Source organism: Branchiostoma lanceolatum, chromosome 1 (genome assembly GCF_035083965.1).
Source record: "Branchiostoma lanceolatum isolate klBraLanc5 chromosome 1, klBraLanc5.hap2, whole genome shotgun sequence".
NCBI lineage: Eukaryota > Metazoa > Chordata > Leptocardii > Amphioxiformes > Branchiostomatidae > Branchiostoma > Branchiostoma lanceolatum.
Genome location: NC_089722.1, coordinates 8,293,408 through 8,317,144, shown reverse-complemented (window position 1 = coordinate 8,317,144; position 23,737 = coordinate 8,293,408). Strand labels below are relative to the sequence as shown.

The 23,737-nt window shown below is 44.6% G+C and overlaps 4 protein-coding genes across 7 annotated transcripts in view; 2 read left to right on the top strand and 2 right to left on the bottom strand.

The window, feature by feature from the left end:
- Positions 1 to 9,960, bottom strand: part of LOC136432228 (probable methyltransferase-like protein 24) — a 44,029-nt gene extending 34,069 nt beyond the window's left edge. The window contains exon 1 of one of the 4 annotated variants that reach the window (XM_066423329.1): positions 9,785 to 9,960. The gene's annotated coding sequence lies outside the window, so the exon portion shown is untranslated. Of the gene's footprint in view, positions 1 to 460; positions 1,032 to 7,162; positions 7,470 to 9,784 lie in introns of those variants that run through there. The other 3 variants (XM_066423321.1, XM_066423298.1, XM_066423313.1) reach the window with 3 other exon arrangements.
- A 2,438-nt stretch (positions 9,961 to 12,398) lies between these two features.
- Positions 12,399 to 15,340, top strand: LOC136427666 (E3 ubiquitin-protein ligase TRIM45-like). Its single transcript, XM_066416754.1, has 4 exons — positions 12,399 to 13,555; positions 14,053 to 14,223; positions 14,362 to 14,448; positions 14,700 to 15,340. Exons 1-4 carry the CDS (start codon positions 12,448 to 12,450, stop codon positions 15,338 to 15,340), a joined length of 2,007 nt encoding a protein of 668 aa, XP_066272851.1. The 5' UTR covers positions 12,399 to 12,447.
- An 819-nt stretch (positions 15,341 to 16,159) lies between these two features.
- LOC136432202 (uncharacterized) lies at positions 16,160 to 19,715 on the bottom strand. Its single transcript, XM_066423249.1, has one exon. The coding sequence runs from the start codon at positions 19,585 to 19,587 to the stop codon at positions 16,744 to 16,746; it is 2,844 nt and encodes a 947-aa protein (XP_066279346.1). The 5' UTR covers positions 19,588 to 19,715; the 3' UTR covers positions 16,160 to 16,743.
- Positions 19,716 to 20,900: 1,185 nt separating this feature from the next.
- LOC136432194 (unconventional myosin-XVIIIa-like) lies at positions 20,901 to 23,449 on the top strand. Its single transcript, XM_066423240.1, has 5 exons — positions 20,901 to 20,958; positions 21,325 to 21,430; positions 21,837 to 21,895; positions 22,236 to 22,343; positions 22,496 to 23,449. The coding sequence occupies exons 2-5, from the start codon at positions 21,377 to 21,379 to the stop codon at positions 23,172 to 23,174; spliced, it is 900 nt and encodes a 299-aa protein (XP_066279337.1). The 5' UTR covers positions 20,901 to 20,958; positions 21,325 to 21,376; the 3' UTR covers positions 23,175 to 23,449.
- Positions 23,450 to 23,737: the final 288 nt, after the last annotated feature.

The window sequence follows — 23,737 nt, the reverse complement described above, 5'->3', positions numbered from 1 at the left end:
TCTTAGAGAGAGGAAACTATGGCCACGTAGAAATATCTTAATAAGTTAATTCACTAAAGTGAAAAGGGACCAGTGGAACTACGCACACCCAACACAATCGTTCAGATAATTGCATTCCTCCCCTGGTATTGAATTTGATAACAGAAGTGGATTGCACTCCAGAATGTCAGATACGGACTCTGGATACAGACCGATATCAGGAAAGGCCCGTCATCACCCTTGTCAAGATAAAAACGTTCCGCCAGCTCCTTCCGGTTTGCATGATGTGCCCGGCTACCAGTCATCAGTGCCACTAGACTTTCAAACAGAAAAACATACGATCCTGAAATATAGTCCTACTCCTTCTTCTACGCTCTTCTGTCAAAATAAGACAGTTACGATGATTTCCTTGTTTATGTCCAGTAGTAATACGGCTCTTAGAGGGTAATTTTCTCGAGTAGATTTTCCTGTCGTGACTTACCGGTTGGCCTGCGCGCTGCCCTCTGTACCAGACAGCGTCAGCTCAAGTCGAGATTCTTGGTCAGCCCGCTAAGCCCCGAGGTCCGTGTGAACTGCACGGTTAAGGGCAAGGTTTCATCCTCTCCTGACCTTCTCGACCTCACAATTTCCTTTTAGGAATTCGTCCGATAGGCAAGAAATCTAGAAGGGCGGTAAGGAGTGCCCAGGGGTCGTGTAGACAGAACGGCTCCTGTCTCCCGGCGCCCGAGGGTCAGCCACCCTACAGGCCTCCCTATTACACTGGACAACACTCTTGTCCCGAGGGTATGACAAGTAGACCCGTCTCTAATCAATAAACCTTGAGTTTACAGTCCGTGGTTAAGCGTACGTACGGAAACAGTGCCCACTCCCTCCCGTGGCTGTGTACATCACCCGGTGCTCCCCAAGTCTCCTCGTGTATAGCCCCGTGTCCATATGTCAGTGTTCTGCGCCACAGAGACGACTCCGCTAAGAAAACGTGCTGTTGTTAGCTCATGGCTCGCACGCAGAGTTCAGGAGGGGAAGGGAAGTTCACGACTGAGGCGACGGCGGCTGAAATATAACCCCTGCCCGGAGACCGCTTAGCGTATTTGCAGGTTCGGGAGATGTCGGGAGGGCGGGGGTCAGCTAATCGTGGCCGGGTGTTTGTGCAGAGTCCGGCAGAGTGTCAGCCCGACATGCTGGACGTTACATAAGACCGGATGAAATGCCCTAGAGGGCATATCTAAAATTATTCAGTTCATAAATCATTCTTCTGACATCTTTTGTTGATCCTCTAAACATCGTGTCGTATATTAGCCTCCGATGCAGACTCAACCCGGCTGTTTTCTTTTTCAAGTTATTGTTTTTATACTATTATATTTTTTTTCTTATTGCTGGCCGGGATAGATCCCGGCCAGCAATAAGAAAAAAATTATATAATAGTATGAAAACAATAACTTGAAAAAGAAAACAGCCGGGTTGAGTCTGCATCGGAGGCTAGTCGTATATATCGTATCACACCACATCATATTTGCGGTATGCTTCATGAATAAACAGAAAATATTTGCATTTAATATGATTATAGTAAAGGAGCACAGATGTACATAGCCTGAATTCAATCAAGCCTCCTGTGACCGCTCGCCGCCATGTAACAGCCTCACAACCCAAGAGGGAGGGGAGAGAAACCCCCGGACAGCTGGAGTTTGCGTTATACAGACTAAGATGTACATTGTATTTGTTCTTTCGCTCGTTACCTTCGTCGACGAATGGTTTCGTCGAGAAGGTTATTCGATGATGCTTGTCTGTGTGTCTGTTAGTGAACAGAATAAGTCGAGAACGCCTGGATGGTTTGTTGTCGTAGTTGGTGTGTCGGTGTGTATGTGGGAAATCTCAAGATGATTAGATTTTGGGCGAAGTGTTTTGCATAATTAACGAGAAAAGTGTAAAAATGTGTTATATTGTATGCTGAAGTATGTGTACGTGTTGGCTGTGTTTTTCCAAGGCGTCATGGATAGGGCAAGAAGGTCCTGAGGGGTCATGTTGAAGGCAGGAAACGTCAGTTACACAAATTGGCTGTCAGCCAGCTGTAGGCATCGGTAAGGTAGTCTCCAAGCAGACTTATGGGTTGGCTATAGCAGGGGCAGGTTTTGCTTCAGACTTTGAAAGGGAATTACTCAAGAAGGGCTTGGTGGATGGTCATAAATTTCTGTAAGTACATAGCTTGAGTGCTGATGTACATGATTAGATACTTATTATGCAAATCAGTATCTAATTTGCATAATTAATGAGGAAAGTTTATACATCCATCAATTTCCATGATAGGACTCTTAAACATGTGACATATGTAACTGAGGAAGAGAGAAATATTAATAGATATCAGCTTTGCAAATGAGAACCTCATTGACATAATTAATGAGAAAAACTATAACTCGAGATGGTCTTGATGGATGGTCATGATTTTTGGTATGTAGATAGCTTACGTGATGCTTTGTATGATTGGATGATAATTATGCAAATCAAATTCTAACTCGCATAATTAATGAGGCAATTTTAAAAATCTGCTGTGTTCCATGATATGACTATTCAAATATGTGACATTTGTAACTAAGGAAGAGAGGAATGTTGATAGATAGGAAATATGCAAATGTGGGCCTAATTAGCATAATTAATGAGAAACTACTATAATTCCATACTAGTAAATGACGGCAATGTCATACTTGTGGCATTAGGAAGTTGTGTGAATGTGAACACCACTGAATCAAATTATGCTAAGAAGGAGGGAGCTTATTTGCATAATTGATGATAAATGTTAGCATAACCTTCTTTGTTAAGCTCATAGTCATAACAAGGAGGTTTGGACAACTTATGTTATTTGGGTGAAGAGGGTCAACTGGTATGATTGATGATTGATGAAAAACACTCCCAATACGTCAGTCATAAAGGTCAAAATCATTTGACGAAGGTATGAGGTCGTAGAACTCTTGTTCTTTCTTTTTTTCTTCCCTTTCTTTCACAGCGTTATCCGAATTCTGCAATGGAAATTATTCTTTGAACGAAAATGTTTTCCCCAAAAGATGTTTTGATTCAGTTCACTACTAGGTATAGCATAGCCTGGGTGCCATCCGATTACTACCGGGGCTCCTACACTCGCTGCCCTGAAAAAAATTATTATTGTTTCATGGCAGCGAGTGTAGGAGCCCAAGTAGTAATCGGATGGCACCCAGTCTAAGTATAGCAGTTACATTTCTCATCTTAATCACTAATGATTGTTTCGTTTCCACAAATATTTCATCTCTGACATGGCAGACAAAACAAGAAATCCCATATCGCTTCATCCTCCGCAAAGCTCTCAGCAAGCCAAATTCGAGAATAACTCTTTCCAAAACAAACCAACATTCGTGCTATGAAACGTAAAATTAAACCAACATGTCGCTGCGGGTTCCTGCGGGCTCGCCTGTCTCTGGTTAGCCTTGGCCTGATATTTGTCTGACAAGTGTGACGGCAGGCTGGCAGACGCCCCGGATTCCAGCCACGTTCGCAAATTAGCACCCTGCATGGGACATCTTGCGAATTATGTCAACACTGCAGCGTGTCGTCTTTGCCATATGAATCTCAGTCAGGGGAGTTAGCAAGATTCCTGACCGATGTGCTGCATCATGCCATGATCTATGGTTCTGTAGCTCTCAACAAATTGGATGTAATGCAAAAGCGACGTTTAGCGGATATTATGATAAATACAGTACATATTTCGATCACTCATTGGTCCATGTCTGGCCGTCTGCGTGCCACATTTGAGTCGAAGCCTTGATCCAAGTTGATTCAAACTCGGGATAGTTTTAAATCACTGTCTATGATATGCTTATAGTCCAGATCTCTCTAAAATGCCCATAAAATAAATGCTCTGTTATCATGATGATTTTGAGAATGGGACGACTACTATACTAAGACTCACTACAAGCTAACATCTGTGATATACTGTGGGCTAAATTTCTTTGCTGTTGCTAAAAACACGCAGGGAACCGAAGTTCCACAAATTGTTTCCAGTTCCTCTCAGTGTGATTTGCCGTGTGGCTATTTGTCTGCTCAGCTGTTCTGAGACCGTGTCAGAGGGAGTGAGACCCTCCTAGTGATGGCAGTCGGACTCCACTGGTCTGCATTCTCCGTATAGCAGAGCTGAATCCGCGTCGTTGAATGTAGAGAGTTTCTATGACGCGGATTCAGCTCTGCTGTATAAAGGAGAATGTTAGTCGGTCGAGGAGGGGGTTGGGGTGAGGATGGAGGCGGTACCCGTGACATGTATCAAATGATGTCGGACACTACACAGCTTCCATACGTTGTTCGTCCCGCTCACCGAGCTGTAATTCATTACTTGTTTACGCAGTTCCTACACTCTAATTCCTGTCTTTCGTTCAAGCGAGGCAACACCCCAGCGCGCCCTGTTCAGCCGTGTTCTGTCAGACGCCAGGCTGACTCCAAACAAATCAACACCTGTTCTAGTAGTTCTACCCTGTAAGACAAGCTTTCTGAGGTGCTTGTACACGTCTTGTGTCGATTCGCAGGACTGAAACGTCAAGAAGAAGTAAAATCACACGTCTGGTGCGAAACTGTGTGTAGACATACTTGCTGAAAGATGTGATAAGCTCAGTTCAGAATGCGACCTATCCCCAAGCAGTTCTCCAAGCAGATGCACTGACCCACTTTATAAGTGGCGAGATGACCATTGAAGGAACCATGTCATATCATAGACGTAGAACGGTGTCCAAGATGACATATATAGCTTGGTGATTATACCTAACACTTTGAGTAAATATTGCTAGAATCGCTAACCTGCGACACCCTTAAAATATCAGTTACAACTTCTCAAAGGGGCCCGACTCCACTTCGCCAAGCTAACATTTCCTATCTAGGTCGGGTTTTAAAGTTCAGGGAAAGTTACAGAAAATAAAACAGAGTAAGACTATGATGGATGTAAAACAAACAAGAAAAGTAGAATCGCTCTCCAAAGGTCACAAAGATCACATCCAAACGAACCCCTTACAATTGTCCTTTGTACGGGAGACCCACATGTTGGTACGTTTGTTTGTGACCGTCCGTTCTGTAATGTCACTTCAGGTGTTGCGGGCAAACACTGTGTCCTATGTGTAATATGTTTATCTTTGGGACCCCGGCATTTTCCAATAGCACCGGGACACGGCATGATTAACGTACATTGACCAAACAGTGAAGTACGTCAGGAATAGAACAAGGACATGTGTAAATGTCGTCGTCCATTCGTTTGTTAACTGGAGACGTCGTCGTGCAAGTTGTCCTATTACTTGCAGAGTATCGTATCGTATCGCTATAAAGTTCCGTAAGTTTAAAACACGGTTTTGAAATGGTCTTTGTGCATAACTTATGCAGATTCTATTCCACGTAATGCAAGAAACACGTGGCATAGTCGAGAACAACACACACTTATCATACTACTTATCATATTCAAGTCACACGTATCGGTCCTTTGTAATTAATCTGGGCATTTAATTTGACCACCCCAAGAAGACTACATGGTGACTTTACACATGCGAAGTTTTCTTTGATGTGATGAGTTAAGGACAAAGCGGCATGGAAGCAACAGTGTTACTACTGTTAGGGACAACGTATAACTTAGCCTCTACCAGGCTCCAGAGGCGGCTGGACTGAGAGTAGACTGGCCAAATAGACAGAAAAACATGAAAAAGGAGTTAGTCTGCTATAGGGGTACAGTTTGCCGCTCTCGTGGATGGCATATTGGACCCTCTCTCCTTAGCCAACTCCCTTGGCATAGTATTCACTCTATTAGGCCAATTTCTACTATTTTTCCAGCCATCCCGCGGGGCCTGGTAGCGGGCTATGTATAACTAGCTACAGTAGATACACTGCCGGTATTCAGTAACAGTCCCTGCAGGAAACGTGCTTTTCGCCTTGTGATTTACAGCTTGGCAAACATTAGTTCTTGTTGACCTTTAAAACTACATGTCCACAATATATAACTCCTGTTCAATAACCTGTTAGAACGGGATCAGACGCCCGACGCGGGGGCTAGGTCATGTCGGGCGGGCCCCGTCCACCCCCGCCCACTGATATCTACACCCACACAGGGCAATATCAGGGTCATGGCACAACATCTGCGGTGCATATGTAATATCACATACATTGACGTTTAATAAGGCGACTTTGTGTAACATTCCGTAGCAATGTTTCTTTGTTTTATTTGTGGATGAACGTGATATTACCCTTAAAGTTTACTCATATCATACGGCGGTGACTTCACCCATCCCAACAGGACTAGTTCTAGCCAAGGTATCGACGTCAAGATGACATTGTTATATGGCCATTCCAGAGCTCCAATACAACATCCTACTCCTCAGTCCTTAGACCCGCGACCAACCAAGAACTCTTGTCCGGCTTGTCCTTGAGACTACTAATGTATCCCATTCACAAGCAACGTAATAGACTAATAACAATAATGCTGGTGAAAACATAAACTTCTAATTGGAGATAGATCTTAAGCCCGGAAATACGACAAAACAACAAGTTTCCCCATAAAGCTTATTAGTAACTATTACTGAGCATAATTACAGTCGCTGACAGAAGGGAAGACTTCATCCGTTGCCGGTCAACGGAGATTAGAAGACAGGCACCGAAAAACTCCTTTGTCCCGCCGGTCTGTCCGCGCGACCCCCTCAGACCACATTCAAATCTATGAAAAAAGAGACAATCCTGAGTACAATAGGAGCCGCCCGTTTTCCCCGTCACATCTGTGCGCCCTTTTGTCAGTTTGGAAGGTCCCTGGTCATCAGTGATTCTGTTTGGGAGTGGACCGCTGCGCCATGCCGTCAGGCTGAATCACTCTCTACATGCCATTCACACACAACAGGACTAAACAACTAGGGCTATTCTTAGCCAGGACAGCAGAGGCATCTCTGGGTGTCTTGGGTCACCAGTCTTAAAGAGACAACCGCATAATCACACCGCAAGACAACACATCTGTGCAAACATGGAAGATCTCGTGGCAAACTTTAAACGTTAAGTTATCTACAAACCTCACCTGTCCGACAGGGGGTTATGGCATCGCATCGTCCCGGATCGCAGATCAAGAGGCTCTTATGTTCTGCTCTTAAGAACATACCTGTCGAGGATTTAAGCGCATTAAGACACTCTCCACCAGAGAAAGCCCTCTCCTTACCTGAGAAGAGAAGAACATCCCTGTCTGACCCGGGCGCGTGGTGCCCTGATCCGCGGAGTGCGCCGCGATTGTTCCAGGTAAGTGGCAAACCTTGTCGTGTCGTCACCTACACCACATGTAGTGTCCCGCTCGGAAATATTATATATCACAACAACACCGGCAACACATAGCCACGTTCCCCCAGTACTTCAAGAAGACCACTGATAGTCCAGCATAGACGTCTCGGGGCTGTATCCGGACGGAAAACTGTGATCCTTTCCAATGTGTCCTTGTTGCCGCGTAGTACTGATTTGTAGTGAATGATGACTCAGATATGTCGAGGTGACAAGACTCCAAACCAATCACCCCGTGCGTTGCATGTGTTCTGGTTCTTGGTCCCAATACAAAGTGTTTGCCCGCTGTGATTGGTCCTGTGGCCGGGCTTATTTACATACGGCTCAACAAATCAACAGGTAATGATGACGTCACGGGAATTCTTAGGAAGTCTTGGCTTTAGATAGCTGTGATAAGGACTATATTTAGGGCAAAGTCTAAAAATGTATTTATTTTTCCTGCCTTGCAAATGTTGCTGTACCTTCACCGGCCGGTGGGCATTTGGTATGCTCTCAAATTCTATATCTTTTTATAGGAGATACTTACTGAATCTTTGCTGCGTAATACATTACATCTTTGTAAGATGGGCGGTTACACCGAACCGAATGACTTAACAGAAACGGGAAAAGATTTATACATGTATGATATTTCATTCGTATTCTATACAGCAGGTATCAACTAAAGCGGAACAAAAAGCAAAGTGCAGGTGTGTTGGTTTTATTCAATCCACCCAATAATGATAATAAACATATAGGAGAATGTATTCTTCTGACGCCGGCGTTATCAAAGCTCGAAAGAAGAATGAAACACGCAAATGATCCGTAATGAAATAGTCTGGCTGATAAAGATCTTGACATTGGCTTAACAGCGTCTGAAAAGCTGAGACGGGCCAGATGTCAAAAGTACTAAGAGCCAATAAAAACATTCTCTCGTCAAGTGAAGGAAAAGCGTTGCACAGAGAAGTCTATTTGCCCATTTCATCATTTCTTCAAACACATTTCTGTAAAGGAATGTTACAAAGTTAAGAACGCGTTAGTTCAAAGTTTCTATTTTCACGGCCAGCTGAATATTGTCCACTGATGTGACTATACGCGTTTGTCAATCAACCGCAATATTCTACACCCGCGTGCGCTTTGTTACTTTGACAACTTGTAAGTTAGACTGTCGGTCCTCAATAACGTCCTGCTGTTTAGTTTGTCTGGTAAAGTTTACCTGTTAAATTAAACGTTACACAGAAGGTGGTGATTTCTACCTGCGGCAGGTGACATGGCGAACAAAAGGTGTCACACTGATGTTTGTTCCGCTCTTCAGGTGTCAGACCGGTGTTTACAGGCTGAGGGAATATGACGACGGACCAGGGTGGGGTATCTAGACTTCTGATGAAGCGGGGAGATTGGAGGGTGGAAAGTGGAACTTTCCCCTTTTACCAATGTCGTGAGTCAGCCGACTTCCATTGTTCCATGTCTGACAGGGAACCTTATCTTATCGAACTAGTCCACTAGACAAGCTCAGTCGTGACCAAGTGTTTTCCACAGTCTGTTAAGCTCTCTTTGAAAATGACAACTTTTAAGTAATCCATTTATTCCACGTCCTCATTGGTGTCTTCCTCGTTGACAATACATGTCGTCGAAAACCTTTTAAAACTCGTGATTCAATGGCAACTATGTGAGAAACAAGTAAAGAGCTGTGCGAAAAACGTGGATTGAATTTTGCGGCCATGCTTCAGTGACTAGACTGTGGACATCTAAATTAATAAATTAGAATCGGTGGTAACTAGTGTTGTGACTGGCTGTTTGTCTTGATGATGATGATGATTACATCGGTGCCTCACACAAACAACGTCAAGGTCAACTGGTTTATGATCCAGATCATCTAAAAACGGTAGTTTTTCACCAACTAGAACCACGGTGATTTAGTCAAAGAACTGGATACTAGTACGCAAAGTGCTACACGCTGACTTTGGCTTGGCTTCGGAAAATGTTACCGAGTTAAGTGAACTTCAGCAAACCGTGAAAGCCCCAGGCGATGAATCGCTATGTTTGTGTGAGGTTTTCCGTGGACAAAATGTCACTTGTTACATGCGTGTTGACACTACACACGTACTTTGAACAGTTACGTAAGAAGGAATCATCAGTTTCGTCACAGTAGCCTCACGGCTAATATACATGTTGTATATCTACTCTGTGTTGAAGTGTACCTAACTATAAGTAATATCGACAAGAGTGTAAGCTCGCAGTGGTTTAATGTTCATAGTTTTCACGGTAACCTTTTCACCGTGAACTTAAAACCACAGCGAAAATGCTTGTTCTGTCTTCTGCCTGCTACCACCTTGCGAACTAAAAACCACCACGAACTTCCCCTTTTTCCCTACCGCGAAAGTAAATTACCGCGAACTTAAATGCATTTACAGTAATCAAAGCGTTGTGCTAATAAAGGGCCTTACATAACCGGCCTTATCGTAGATTTTACAGCCAAGCAAGCCAAGAGAGGTACCACAAGAAAGGTGCTTCTTCAAGGAAGCCATGTTACCTGGCTACACGTTCATCTTTCTCACCTGTCGACCCGCCCAATGAACGTCTGTGGCTGGTAGGGAGAAGACAGAAGACGTTCCATATGCTAGGGCCCGCCGTATGTCAGAAGATCTTTTAGGTCTTCGCAGAAGTAAAGGCGTTCAGTACTACCTACGGTACTGGTTGTGTTTGTCCGCTGAACTTGGTCAGGGAACGATCGTTTCTCAACGCGTACGGTTGGGTGAGAGGGTGACTCCGGGTGGGTGGGCATAGCATTGTAGTACTTAGGATCAACCTGAAGCTAAGGATTTACTTTAGAATTGCGACAGACTAAACAAGAAAATTGGAAAACGAGTTTCAAGACCTTTAGTAGATCTTAAAAGTCAATAGGCGGAGTGATCTAATTCACGAAAATAGTTCACTTAGGTCTCACCAATTTCATTTCTGTTTTCGGTACCGGTTACACAGACAGTGTCTCTCTTTGTTTCTAGTTTTTGCTTACCGATAACAATCGACTTCCACTGTATGACATATGACAGCAAAATACAGGACTGGTGGCCCTTGAGGTAGGTATAAGCGCATCAGATTGAAGGAAAATCGGGTGTAGTGTGTCGTGAACCGCTGTGCGACTTTTCAGGAGTCGCGGCGGCCGAACCGCAAACACGACGGCCGAACCGCAAACACGACGGCCACAACAACCGGTTCTCTCTCTTTTTCATGACAACAGGAGGATACCGAGCTCTAGAGAGATGAGTTGGGGCCGTACTTGTATGTAGAAAACTAACAAGAACCCCATGGGTAAGGCAGTATGTGACAAAGTAGAAGAAGTCCAAACTGCCCGCTGTTTACCCGCCGCACCTGTGTGTGCTCTCCCCGATAACCTGATAGTTGGAATGAACATGCGGACACAGAAGACACAGGAGACACCTTCATGCCGCTCACGTCGTGCCGGGGTTAGCTTACCGTGTTTTGTCAACACCTGATCAGAACTAATACAACCGGTGGGGGAGAACACTGGGGGGTCTTCATTACTCTCATTCCGCGACAATTGCTAATCCTCCGAGGAGTTATCTTTTCAGTTGGTTCGTTTGAAATGTTCGATGAACCATTTCAAGATGCGACACCCCCTACCACCTTCTTTTCAAACTGGAATGACAAGCCGTGTTCAAATGAGTTCATAACTGCATGAAGTTTTTTTCCTTATGAATGATACATATATCAAGTCGGAAAACCAGTAAATTTTAGCAGTCTCATGTTTTAACAAAATGTTCGCTGGAGAAGACAGCTTTGGGTACTCCATTTGTCCTGTTAAGATAAAATGTGACAACACATTTATAAGATAACTTCCGATAAGGTTACGGGACGGACAACAGGTGTTTATTCAGCTTTCCAACAAGTGGCTGAACCATTAAAACAGGTGATGACAGCTCGACATGTTACTACCAACATACATGAACATCAATCACAACAGGAAGGTCAAGCCGGGACAGGCGTGGCGATGGGATGAAGCAAGTACTAGTAATAGTATGAGACTGTTGAGATATTTGCGTCACGATAGTTCATGATGTACACACATATTTGAGACATGTTCCTTCGTTTTCGTGCCACAAACTCGTCACCAAAGTTTGTCCATGAAAGCGCCGGTCCCACTCTCTCCATCTATTTTAGACTTTTGTTGATTGAAGAAATCGTCTGACGGTCTGTAGAATTTCTCCTAACACACGGTCGCGCGCAGTGTTCCATCCCCCAGCTGCGCTTTTCAGCTCCCTACTAGTCCCTACCCTCTGACACCCAGCCTGTGCGGCCCTCCACTACTGTACCTGCCGATGTTTTCTGTCAACTTTTCACACAATGCGCGGGAAATGACCAATTAGCTGCCGATCCCAGCACAGGGCTACCGAACTGATTAAAGAAAACACCAGGAGTGATGACAAAATATTCCCGCTTTTCAAACACTCGGTAGGTCCAGTTGGTACTCAGCCTGTGGGGGGTGTTGATGTTGTTTGAAAGTAACACGTGTTACCGGCTGTAGTGTGGACTTGTTGGAGAGGGGGTTTGTTTGTTTGCTTCTTCGTGTATGGTATGATATATTTCTTTAAATGTGATTGAATAAAGGAATTGCAGTGATACCGCATTAATCTCTAATTCCTTATTATATGCAAGTTCCCGTCGCGACGTCGAATCCGTGGACTACGCCTTATGCAGTACTACTACTAGTCAGAGCATGATATTGGATTTATTGAAATCGAAGATCTCAGACCAACATGATGTATATCTAGTTTCTATGAATTTCTTGTTTTATTCATTAATAGTGTCGAAGGTATAAGGTCGTGGAAGTCTAGTGTATATGCGCCAGCATGTAACCTATGAATCTATTTCATCTGTTACATTTATTGCATATAACGAGTAACATATATTGCCACTGCGGGAAAAGCTTGGATTTTCCATATCATGAAACAATTTATCAGTAGTGAAATACAGAATCAGACCCGACCAATGACGTTCTCTCTTACAATACTACTCTCCGATCAGGGACTGGTTGTGAAAATTGTGACCTTCTTACCCCGTAACCTCTGCTTGGGGGGCAAGTTCAAAGTTCACCTACTTACACGGTCACGTGACAAGCACACATGAAATCATGATTATTCATGAGAGTATTCATGAGTGTATTCATGACGCAAAATGGGGGACGCCATCCTCAGCCAGATTTCGGGCGACTTTTTGGAGTGTACCATCTGCTTGGAGACCTTCAAGAACCCCAAGGTCCTACCGTGTCTTCACACCTTCTGTAAGGGCTGTCTGGAGAAGTTTGTAGAGAAACAAGGTGAAGTGAAGGACAAGTTTCCGTGTCCAACATGTCGGACCGAAACGCTGCTCGCGGGCGGCGGTGTCGCCGGGCTCAAAAACAACTTCTTTGTCCTGAGCTTGAGGGACACCGTTCAGGCCCACAAGAGAGTAGATAGTGTGGAGGATGGCAAAGTATTTTGTGATCTGTGCGAAGAAGAAGTGGCTACTTGTGGCTGTGTTGTCTGTGAAGAGTTCATGTGTGATGAATGCGCGCGTGCCCACAGTAGATTCAAACGTACACGTGATCATGAAGTCATCGGCGTGGCGGAGCTAAAAGAGCAGCTGATCACCAAGACGTCATCAGTCAAGTCGACATCACTGCCGATGTGTCCGAAACATCGAGACGAGAAGCTCAAGTTCTACTGTGAGACGTGTCAGCACCCCATCTGCCGAGACTGCACGGTACTGCAGCACAAGGACCACAAGTACGACTACCTGACAGACGTTGTGAGTGACGTCAGGGCAAAAGTCAAGGGCAGACTGGAAGCTGCCATGCCGAAAATTGCGAAATACCGAGACGTTCTAAGTGTCGCAGCCAAGAAGCAGGCTGACCTGGACAACAGGAATGAGAAAACTGCAGACGACATCGATGCAGCTGCAGAGGAAGAGATCAAGTTTTTGACTGGTCTTGTCAGATGCAAGCAGACTGAACTGAAAGAAAAGTTATCGGCCGTCACAGCAGCCCGTTCCAAGCAACTCTCTGCTACAGCCGACAGTGTTGAGAGCACATTGGGCTGTCTGTCCAGCACAGTGGACTTCTCACAGAAAGTCGTGGAGCATGGCAGTGACTTTGACGTCATGAACGTGTACTCTGACGTCACGGCCCGGTTAGAGTCTCTGCTGAAAGGTCCCACCCCGGACATTCCTGACGACATCAGTTACCTCATGTTTGAGCCTAGGCAAGAAAGGGATGAAAAGGAAATAATTTTTGGCGGAATTATAGGTATGTTTTTTTGTGGTCTTATTGGTCTATCGTCATCCTTTGATCTTATGAAGACCTCTGAACTGAAGCATTTCTTTTTTTGCTATTAAACATCTTCCAATGAGTTGTAACAGTGTGGTTCAAGCGCCACTTACTGGCCAGTCTAACTCATCCTGACCTTTTAGCCTAGTGAGTGCGTTGGGACTGTGCGCTGGCTGGCCCGGTTCGATCCCTGGGAGTCAGGAGACTGTGCTACTCTCAATGTGTGTTTCAAAGTTAACATATATGAATATAGAATAGAAACATGTTTATATGTACTTTTTTAAAAGCTTCTCTGTGTGGTATGTGCATAGTCACAGAGCTACAATGTTTTACTGTGGTTACACCGACCAAGTGATCTTCACTTACATTGATAAATGACCCGAAATACCTTTATTGAACTTTCAGATGCTATGCAGGTATTATCTATCGAATCTGTATGAATCAATTATAAAACACCAACGGTACTTTTTTGCCAGATCGCCAGCTCTGCTTTAAGTTCACCACCCTGGGCGCCACCGGCCGTCTGGGCCCCACTGCCCTGGGTAACCACTACAGGGGACAGGACCATGAACACCTGGTGACGCTACATGACGGGATACAACACTTCACTGTACCAAGGACGGGAACGTACAGCATAGAGATTGGAGGTAGGGACTTTTTTTAGAGGACACTTGTACGCTCTTGATTAAACACATTTGGAAAGTATTACAAACAAACTTAAATGTCCCTGTTCCTGTCATCTCATCATCTATGTGCTGAAAGTGATTGACATGTTTGATTGACAGGTGCTGCGGCAGGGTGGGGCGTGGAGGACTTCAAGTCTGCCAGAGGACGGGGTGCCATACTGAGGGGAACATTTAACCTCAAACAAGGTTCGGCATTTTCTCATTTAAAGCCTTTCAGTTTGAAACTATTAAAGATGCATAGGGCTCACTAAAACCAATCAACTTATGTAGTGCATTAATATAAACAGAATTAATGAAGAAGTGACTGTGTGTATTCAATGTGAGAAAAAGTCTTTGAAAGTTTGATTCTGTAACAATCTATCAGCAGCGAGATACATTAAGTTTCTAGAGGAAGACTTGGAATGATGTTTACTGATCATTGCTTTTGTATGTTCCAGGTGAAACTCTGAAGATCCTGGTGGGACAAGAAGGTGCTGAGAACGAGGATTATGGCTACATGGATTACGCCAGTGCAGGAGGAGGGGGCGGTACGTTTGTCACCAGGGGAGACAACACACCGCTCATTATTGCTGGGGGTGGGGGAGGAGCAGGAGGGTTGCTACATGACCATGATCCCCAGTGTGACGGGACTGTGGACACTACTGGTAACATGGGTTATGATGTAACTTGTTATTGTGGAGGATCAAACGGACAGGGGGCGACAGAGGGGGAGGATGAAGACATGGGTGGGGGAGGGGGAGGGCTGCTGACAGATGGAGGGAGTTCTCAACTTTTTGAAGTCGATGAGTATGCTTGTGAGAATGGTGGACAAGGTGGGACGGCATTTGTTAATGGTGGATTTGGAGGATGTGGGATGTATAATGATGCTGAAGGTGGGTTTGGTGGAGGGGGAGGGAGTCATGGGGGTGGTGGTGGAGGAGGAGGGGGAGGGGGGTACTCAGGGGGCGGCAGGGGAGGGTGTTGTGACTCAAATTGCCGAGGAGGCGGTGGTGGTTCATTTAACTCAGGTACTGACACGAGCGGTCAGGATGGGGCAAATGACGGGCCCGGGTATGTGGTCATCACCAGACAGGTGTAGAACCAGAAAGTTGATACCTATAGTTAGTGCTGCATTACCTAAACTCCAGACTTGAATCAGACTGGACCTAACGTTTAGGTTCAAGTCCAAAAAAAACTAAACATCTGGAAAGTCCAAATTTCTCACTTATGTTCTCCTTTTTTTTCTGAACCATCTTAAACCTTCTTTAGATTGTGAAATTTCTGTTGGAAAAGACAAAAACACTGATGTATGATGTATTTGTGTTTATCACTTAAATTTTGTGTTTACTACTGACTGAATATGATTTTGCATGTATAGTTTTTAAATTTCATGTAAGATTTATGCCAATATGCTATTCTATATGTAACCGAAAAAATATATATTCTTAGCACACATGTGCCATAGATTCAGGTCCGGACTTATAATATAAGTCCTGATCTGAACCTGAACCTCTGGACTTGAATCTGGACCTGAACCTAAAAATGAGTTTAGCTATGGATCACTACCTATAGTCACCTTTACATGCAGTTAATTGCACTGACTATAGGGTTGCACAAACATAGGCTGCTGGGTGGGTGATATTACTGATGAACACCTGTCTCAGGCACAGATGTGTATACTATAGAGGCCATGTTTTATAGACCAGTATGTCCTATAGGTGTCCTGAGGTGACCTTTTGGTACCATGTTTGTGTTGGTTATTGTGTTTAGCAGCAGTGAGAAGGTTAAATTTCATTCTGCCATGAGACATTCAATGCTATAATGTACTCAGCACAGTACTATGTAACTAGTATGTACTTGGTACATGTTGTAAGACAAATGTTTGTTTTTATTATTAAACATTTGTACATTACCACTGCCTATTGTCTTTACTCTTGATTAATTTATTAACACCAAATGAAATAGTGCACATATGTATCGCTGGTTAGCCTGGTTTAATTGCTGTTCATGACTGTGACCTATGTTAGTGTGGCAAATATTTATGTCAGCTCACACAGAATATTGATAATGATGGGGACTTTGTAAATCACCAGGTGGTTTATTGAACATGTTCCTCCAATAAATGTTATAATTCAAAAGTGTCACTATGATCTGTGCTTTGCCAAACCATAGATTGATATGTAACACACTTTGTAACAATCGACAGGGTTAGTCTCTATGGATTAGATTATTAGAATAACATCCTGATAGCATAAATCACATCTCTGATGTGTCTTCATAATTGCTTGGATATCTTTGAGGCTCTATATGGCCATAGATCAAATGCATTTAAACTCTATCGGCTTCCATATTCGTACAACAATTGCCTAAAGATAGTTTTGCCTGTATCACCAACACACTAGTGGGCTTGACATCTTTGAATAACTCACTCTAAGAAAAAGCCCATTTGACTGCACTGATATGGGATGGACAACAAAATATCTTAACAAAACTTTTGAAAATTCAAACTCTGGTTTCCTTCTCTGTAATCATTTGCATGAGTTTCTTCTCTATCCCGTCCGGACACGGTCTTTCTGAGGGATTTTCCCGCCAACACGACATCATGACGTCATACATCTCTCCGGAACAATACGGAGGCTTACTTAGCCGAATTCCCCTCCGGAGGGTCTGTGCAAGCTGGTGGCAGGTCGGTTGGTTGTTGCCATCGTAACGCGGTTCTCGGCCCATCGTGGCGATCTCCCACAGCAGCACGCCGAAGGACCACACGTCACTCTGACAGGTGTACTCGCCTGTCTCCAAAGACTCCAGAGATACCCAGTTCAGCGGCAATACTTCATTTTTCACGTTGTCTTTATCTCGGTTAGCAGGCTGTTCTCTGTCGCCTTCATCATTAGTCACGTATTGGACAGTGGTATAGACGTCACGGGCCTGTCCAAAGTCGGCCAACTTGGCCACATCGTCAGCAGTGATGAGGACGTTCCGAGCGGCCACGTCACAGTGTGTGAGAGCCAGGCGCTGGAGCTCCTGAAGAGCGCGGGCAATGTGAACGGCATAGCGGAGGTTATGTGGAAGAAACTGTGTCCCATTTTGCCTTCGTGTCTGTCGCAGCAACCACAAAAGGTTGCCTTTGGAAGCGTATTCCATGAGGATATACTTTTTTGTCGACTCATTGACCAGTCCCAATAATTGAATAATGTTGGAGCGAAGGTTGTCATGATGTTGATCTTCGTGCACGGCCACCAAAATGGCTGCCTCCCTGTAGAAGCTGCGATAACATCGACTGTCCGGTGTGCTAACTTCCTTGGCTGCAACAGTGATGTCCCCGGCAGCTGTCTTGAGCTTGGCCTGAATGACGTGTCCAAACATCCCCACTCCTACCAGGTGACCGAGTGTCAGGTGTCGGCTGGTCGTGCCCCAGCGACTGAGCCAGCCCGGCCGGACGGTCTGAGCCAGGCCAGCCTCCACCTGCTGCAGCTGCAGAAGGGCTTCGGTCTCTCCGTCTTTGCCGGGCTGAACGCCACACAGGTGTCTCTTTTTGTTCAGTATGGTGGTTACCAAAGCAGCCAGCATGATGATGGACCCTACTGTGACCAGGCTTTCGAACAATGGCTCCGATCGTGAAGCTGGGTTTTCGTCACAGTTCTTCCCTGTCCACGGCGCCACGCACCTGCAGCTGCCGTCTACGTTATCACAGGTGGCATTGTTCTTACAGGTGCAAGTCAATTGACATCTCAGGCCGTACCTGTATTTCGGACAGGGCACTTCACACTGTAATCCGTACCAGCCAGCTGTGCAGGTACACTTGCCATCGTAAGGGCTACAGTTTGCACCGTTTCGGCAGCGGCACTCCTTCATGCACTGTTCGCCGTACGTGTCATTCGGACATGTCGCATTACACCTGGATCCTGTCCACCCCAGCGGACAGACGCAACCAGTCCGCCAGTCACAGGTCCCGCCTTGGAGGCAATCACAACTTTCATCGCAAAGCTCGCCTTTTCGATTTGGTGGACACTTGACAATGTCAAGTAGAATGGTTGCATTGAAGACGTTTCCATAGCTGTCCGAAGCCTGACACTTGTAGGGACCATTGTCTTTAGACTGTATGTTCAAAACAGTTTTGGCTAATTGAGTAGAATTACTCCTAACAATCTCAGATCCGTTTGGAAGCCGTAATGCTAACGTTGTGACATTGACGTGGTGGACTTGACAGTGAAGAGTGACGTCGGCGGAATTGTAGATTTTAGAAGGGTCGCTTGGTGTCGTTGTTGCAAAAACACCTGGCTTTGGAATGTCACAAGCTACACCATGCCAGCCGTCTCTGCATTTACAGGCACCGTTTACGCCGTGGCAGCGGGCACCATTCTTACAGATGCAGTTCCGATCACACAGAAAGCCGTATCTATCGGGAGCGCAGCCGATCGGATTCAAATCTAACGTCACCGTTTGAACATGTCGTATACTCGGAGCATTAGAAATACTGACTGGACTACGCAGTATCGGAAGTTTGCATGTATAGTACGCTTTTCTCTTTGTTAGAAATTCAAACGAAAAAAAGTAGACCAAAGGTTGGTTCTGAAGTTTCTCCATGGCCTGCGGGTCCTGCAGTTGCTCTTCTAAGTAACGCAAGTTGAGTTTGTACTTTTGGGGAGTACCAAAGTGTAAAAGCGCTAATGATAGCTCTGACTGTGCGGCAGTTTCTGCATGACATGATATCGTAGATCTATAATTCTGCTGTGTCGCCCGCAACAGTTCTACCAATCTTGTTAGGTCGTTCAAATTATGTAGGCCAATTGCCATACGAACCTGGCAGTTGTTATTTTCTACAGTGATGGTTAAAGAGTTGTCGGTAGGCTTGCTGATTGTTTTCTCAAGGAAAATAACATCTCCGGCAGTTGTCACAGCTTCGAAACTCCCCGATAAACTAAATAGAAAATCCTCAGTCCGGTTCCCGGCGGGATTGACTGGTGTTTCGCACGTCTCGTTGTACACAGGAGGATATCCCAAAACGTTACTCACTTTTACTTTGACACCTACGACAAGGTGACCAAGGTCTTGAAGCCCTCTAACGCGTACCTTTAAAAGATATTCCGATTGTATTGACCAGTCTAGTGGCCTGGCGACCACAACTGTGCAGTTCGTACTCACAGAGAACCGGCCATAGCGATCCCCCTCCACCATTCCACACGGAAGTTCCGCTTTCTCCACTCCCAGCAAACTCGGCAAGCTGGCAACGTCTCTTCCAACCTCGGTATTTTTAGGCACAGAAACAGTGAAGTTGATACCTTCATTGGCTCCACAACGTAGAAAATATACATTCAGCAGAAGTATGAGACATTTGGCTGCCATACTGCGGGCACAACTGTACGTTATCAACGTTAGAATACCCTGGCTCCTACTGAACAGCGCTTCCCGGCGTTGATTCTTTGCAAGCCTGTGTCAGTTCTGCTGATGAAGGTTAGGTACCCAGACGCATTTCATCATCGGGGTCATGATCAGTTACGGTTGGCGACGCAAGGTCTTCGGTAGACCAGTTCTGACTTTTAGTGACTGGGTAATATGGCTCAGTGCGTTAGAATATGACGAGAATGCATTTTGTGAGGGGAAAAGCTTTTGTTTGTTTGTTCATCAGCTTACTGCTGCGCAACTGGGCATCCAAATATATTGACTACTACTACTAGTACTTTATGCGGAATACTGATTGGTAGGACGCAGGTTGACTTGGCCGAGAAGAAAATAAGTGCTCGGACCTTACCGTCATGGTGAGGTCCGAGAGCTCACGGAAGTTCCGCTTTTGTCGGATTCTTTTGCTGGATTCTCATGGAAGTTCCGCTTTTGTCGGATTCTTTTGCGGTATTCTCAAGCGAAGTACCTATTTCGAGTCACGCAGATGTCCCAATAATGTTATGACAACAATGATATCCCGTGACTTCCTGGTAAGACCTCATCAAGTTACGTATCGGGTAGACCTTACCGTTACATCTACATTACGTTACCCCGAAATAACCCCTTCAGGGGCCAAATAGGGGGGGGGGGGGGGGGAGTTGAGGCTCTTCGCATAGCGCCTAAATACCGATCCTTTATATGTCAACCACATGTCAACTAGTGTCTTAAAGTCATTTTAGATGTAGGCAAATATGTCTGGCAACTTGTTGACGACCGTTTCACCATCTTGTGTTTTCAGTATCCTTCCACGGAGAGAAAAAAACACGACCGCTTTATGTAAAGTAGTACGATTTCTATTTTGACAATGTACAATGAAGATTGCTGTCACACATAAACTACAGTGACGGATAACTGTATGACCTGACAACGAGAATTGCTTATGGTTATGCCGACTAACAGATACAGACTAAAGGATTTGACCAAGCTCTTTACAGTCGCAACCTGGTTGTTATTGCTGCGCGATGAAGAAAATAGGAATGACCACGAATGCTAACTGTAACAAAACACAAAAAACTGCTCTCACATTATGTATAAAAGTAGATAATTGAATGAAACCTGGCAATAAACCACGTAGAGAAAAGTAAAACCTATGACAATGCATATTTCAAGAAAATATTAGCATAAATCGATCAGTATTTGTAATATTTCTTCAATTTCCAACACACCCTGCCGGTTTATTCCTCCCTGCGTTCGATCACCATGTTCGTTCTGGTTGCCATGGACACGGGTTCTAAAGTTACACACACAAAAATATTTCCTTTTCGAGAGAAGCAGGTAGGAAATTTCTCTCCTCAGTTTTAGGTGAAAAATTCAGCAAGTCGCAAGTCTTAGTCATAACTTAGCCATGTTTCCTGTAAGAGTTGTTCTCTTGTAATGAAGGCAGTTTGACTTCCAAATGTGGCGGTATGAAGCACAGAAAAGTTACTATTTACAATCAAATGTCACTAAGGTAGCCAGAACTACCAAGGTCACCAAAGTTTTCGTTTATAAGAACAATTTCACACTCATTTGAAGACGTCTTTCCCAGTGTTGTTACATGTAAATACATATTGAGGTGTCTAAATGTAGTCTTTCTGTAACCGTTTATATTTTAACATACTTTTCGTTTTTTTCTGCCGACTTGTCTGATGACCTTGCCAGGACTGAGAGTTCGAAAACGACAACTTTGTGTAACGTAACTGAACTTGCGGCCATGGTGAACATGGATATGCCGACGGAATCTAAGAGAGACGAGTGGAGGATGAAGGTACGTTTAACCTAGTCATCTAAAAACATGTTGTCAGTTGTTTTAGCCATTTATCAAATTATTTCTGACTTCACCGCAAATGACCTTCAACGGTGGAAAAAGGTTTGTTTTGTACTGACACAGTTCATGAATTGTGAAGAGTAGCAAAATATCAGCATGTAAACTGTCAGATTCTTTACTATCCAAACTGAGCTAGGACTTTCACATTATCTTTTGCCATCTTTCCTCTCTTATTTGCTCTTTTATCCACATTCAAATCTTTAAACCTATGGGAAATCATCAGTTTGATTTTGTGAAGGTGGCCAAACTCAACCAAGAGATGCTCTTCATGACACCTGTCAGAATTTTCATACACTTTGATTTACCCTTTACTTCAGCATCTTTTGTTTTCTTTTCATTCTTGCAGCATGTTTCCTCACCTGCTCAGCTGAGTCAGGGAGGTGATGGAGTGACTGTGTTAAGCGAGTAAGAACTATAGCCTACCTATCATTGTTCTTGCAGTGCTCACAACTAGAATCTACTTTTGAAACTGCAAAACTACAGATTATGCTGTACACTGACTGTGGTTGACACATCAATAGAAATATATTGCAGCAGTATTCTATCACTTTATAAAAACGACCTTTATCTTGTCTATTGTGAGCAGAACATACCTTCAGCAGGGATGATGTTGCCATGACCTTGACCCCCCTGCCCATGAGACCGTGAAGAGTGAGGGAAACGACTAGTACACCAAGTGTTCACAAATAACTAGACATGAATGGCACGACTGCTACTTTTCTAACCACTGTTTGTTCATCTACAGATCATCAAACGTCACCACACTTGTACAGAGGTTCGAGGCTCTGGTCAGCCAGGCACAACATGATGCACACCTCCACTCATCACCAGATGTGGACAAAGCCCTGATCAGGTAATGACATGATTTTGATGTTCATGCGATTAAATGATCCGACAAAGCTACCAGTAACCTACAAAGTGACCTGAACTATCTTTCTTTGGCATAGTCCTTTGAGGAGTGTGTGCGCCAGAAAAGACAATTGTACCTTTGTTTTTCCTTCCCAGACGCCAACATCATGTTGGAGAGATTGTGGGCAAATGGGAGCAGATGACAGGAGAGACAAACTCCATCGCCTCAGGAGCTGGTGTGGTTACTGTTACACCCCCACAGAAACCACCTCGCACCCGGCTGTCGAGCAACACAGCAGAGACCACAGGAACCGCTCCTGCACCTCCACCCAAACCTGCCAGGTGTCAGGACTTCGTCCTGCATAGAAACCACCATGGGCACTTTGGGTTCTCACTCCTGGCGACAGAGATCTTGGAGAGGTCCTTTGGTAGCACCGAGCAGACCATAGGTAGAATCCACGTGGTCTGTCAAGCTGCCGACAGCCAAGCATCCCTGCCTGTGGGCCGACTTGTCGCTGTGAACTTCATGCCCGTACAGGACAAGACAACAGCTGAACTGTACAGCATCATCGCCAGATCAGTGGAGTCCATCAGGCTAAGGATACAGCTGCTGGACTTCCCCCAGTCTGTGTTACAGAACATTGTTAGTGAGCAGGACAGTGTAGTACAGGACGTGGTCAGTGAGGAAGCCTTGACATGTAACACACAGAAGGATGACTACAGGCAGAAACACAGTCACCCTGTCAAGGTGTTGGTGAAGCGTCACCTGCAGCGAGTCGTCTCCATCCTCACACAGTGTCGCAAGGCTCTCAGTTCCTGTTGGCGCAGCCGCTGAATAGAGCAGTTGAAATCATGAAATCAAATTATTCATATTTGAATATAAACTGTATGAACTGGAACCACCAAGAGCTTGGAAGATATGTAGCACTTTTCTACCACCGAACACATCCCTACAAGTACAAAAGTTGAGAATGTATCCACACAAGATATACTCGCCTGTATACATTACATGCTCTCTATGGCAGGTGGATGCTGTTTACATGTATTTCAGGGTCAAGTAACTTATTTCTACTTTTATCAGTTTAACAGAAATAAACTGATGAGGGCTGAGTGTGTAGTATGACTCTCTCTGACTTTTGTAATGTGTTGAAAGAAATGTCTTACCTCGACAGTGTCCAAAGTATGCCCATCTGTCCCGTCAGCAAATGTGACTACTACCATGTTTTTCTCCTTAATTGGCGGTCAGTATAGACTGTTTCCCTCCTTTTTTTTGCTTGCGGGCAAATCAGCATATAAACATTCAATTAACTGCCCAACCGTGCATAAACTATGTTTATTTCTAATCCTGTCTTAAAACAGTGAGTAATAGTCAAAATGATAGTCAAGCCAGTCTAAAAT

What these genes read in the sequence shown, in the direction of transcription:
- LOC136427666 (XM_066416754.1), top strand. Translation starts at nt 12,448, where the DNA reads ATGGGGGACGCCATCCTCAGCCAGATTTCGGGCGACTTTTTGGAGTGT. An exon ending in AATTTTTGGCGGAATTATAG is followed by an intron (nt 13,556 to 14,052) that starts GTATGTTTTTTT and finishes CTTTTTTGCCAG; the next exon opens with ATCGCCAGCTCTGCTTTAAG. An exon ending in GTACAGCATAGAGATTGGAG is followed by an intron (nt 14,224 to 14,361) that starts GTAGGGACTTTT and finishes TTTGATTGACAG; the next exon opens with GTGCTGCGGCAGGGTGGGGC.
- LOC136432202 (XM_066423249.1), bottom strand. Translation starts at nt 19,587, where the DNA reads ATGGCAGCCAAATGTCTCATACTTCTGCTGAATGTATATTTTCTACGT.
- LOC136432194 (XM_066423240.1), top strand. Translation starts at nt 21,377, where the DNA reads ATGGTGAACATGGATATGCCGACGGAATCTAAGAGAGACGAGTGGAGG. An exon ending in GAGACGAGTGGAGGATGAAG is followed by an intron (nt 21,431 to 21,836) that starts GTACGTTTAACC and finishes TCATTCTTGCAG; the next exon opens with CATGTTTCCTCACCTGCTCA. An exon ending in GTGGACAAAGCCCTGATCAG is followed by an intron (nt 22,344 to 22,495) that starts GTAATGACATGA and finishes TTTCCTTCCCAG; the next exon opens with ACGCCAACATCATGTTGGAG.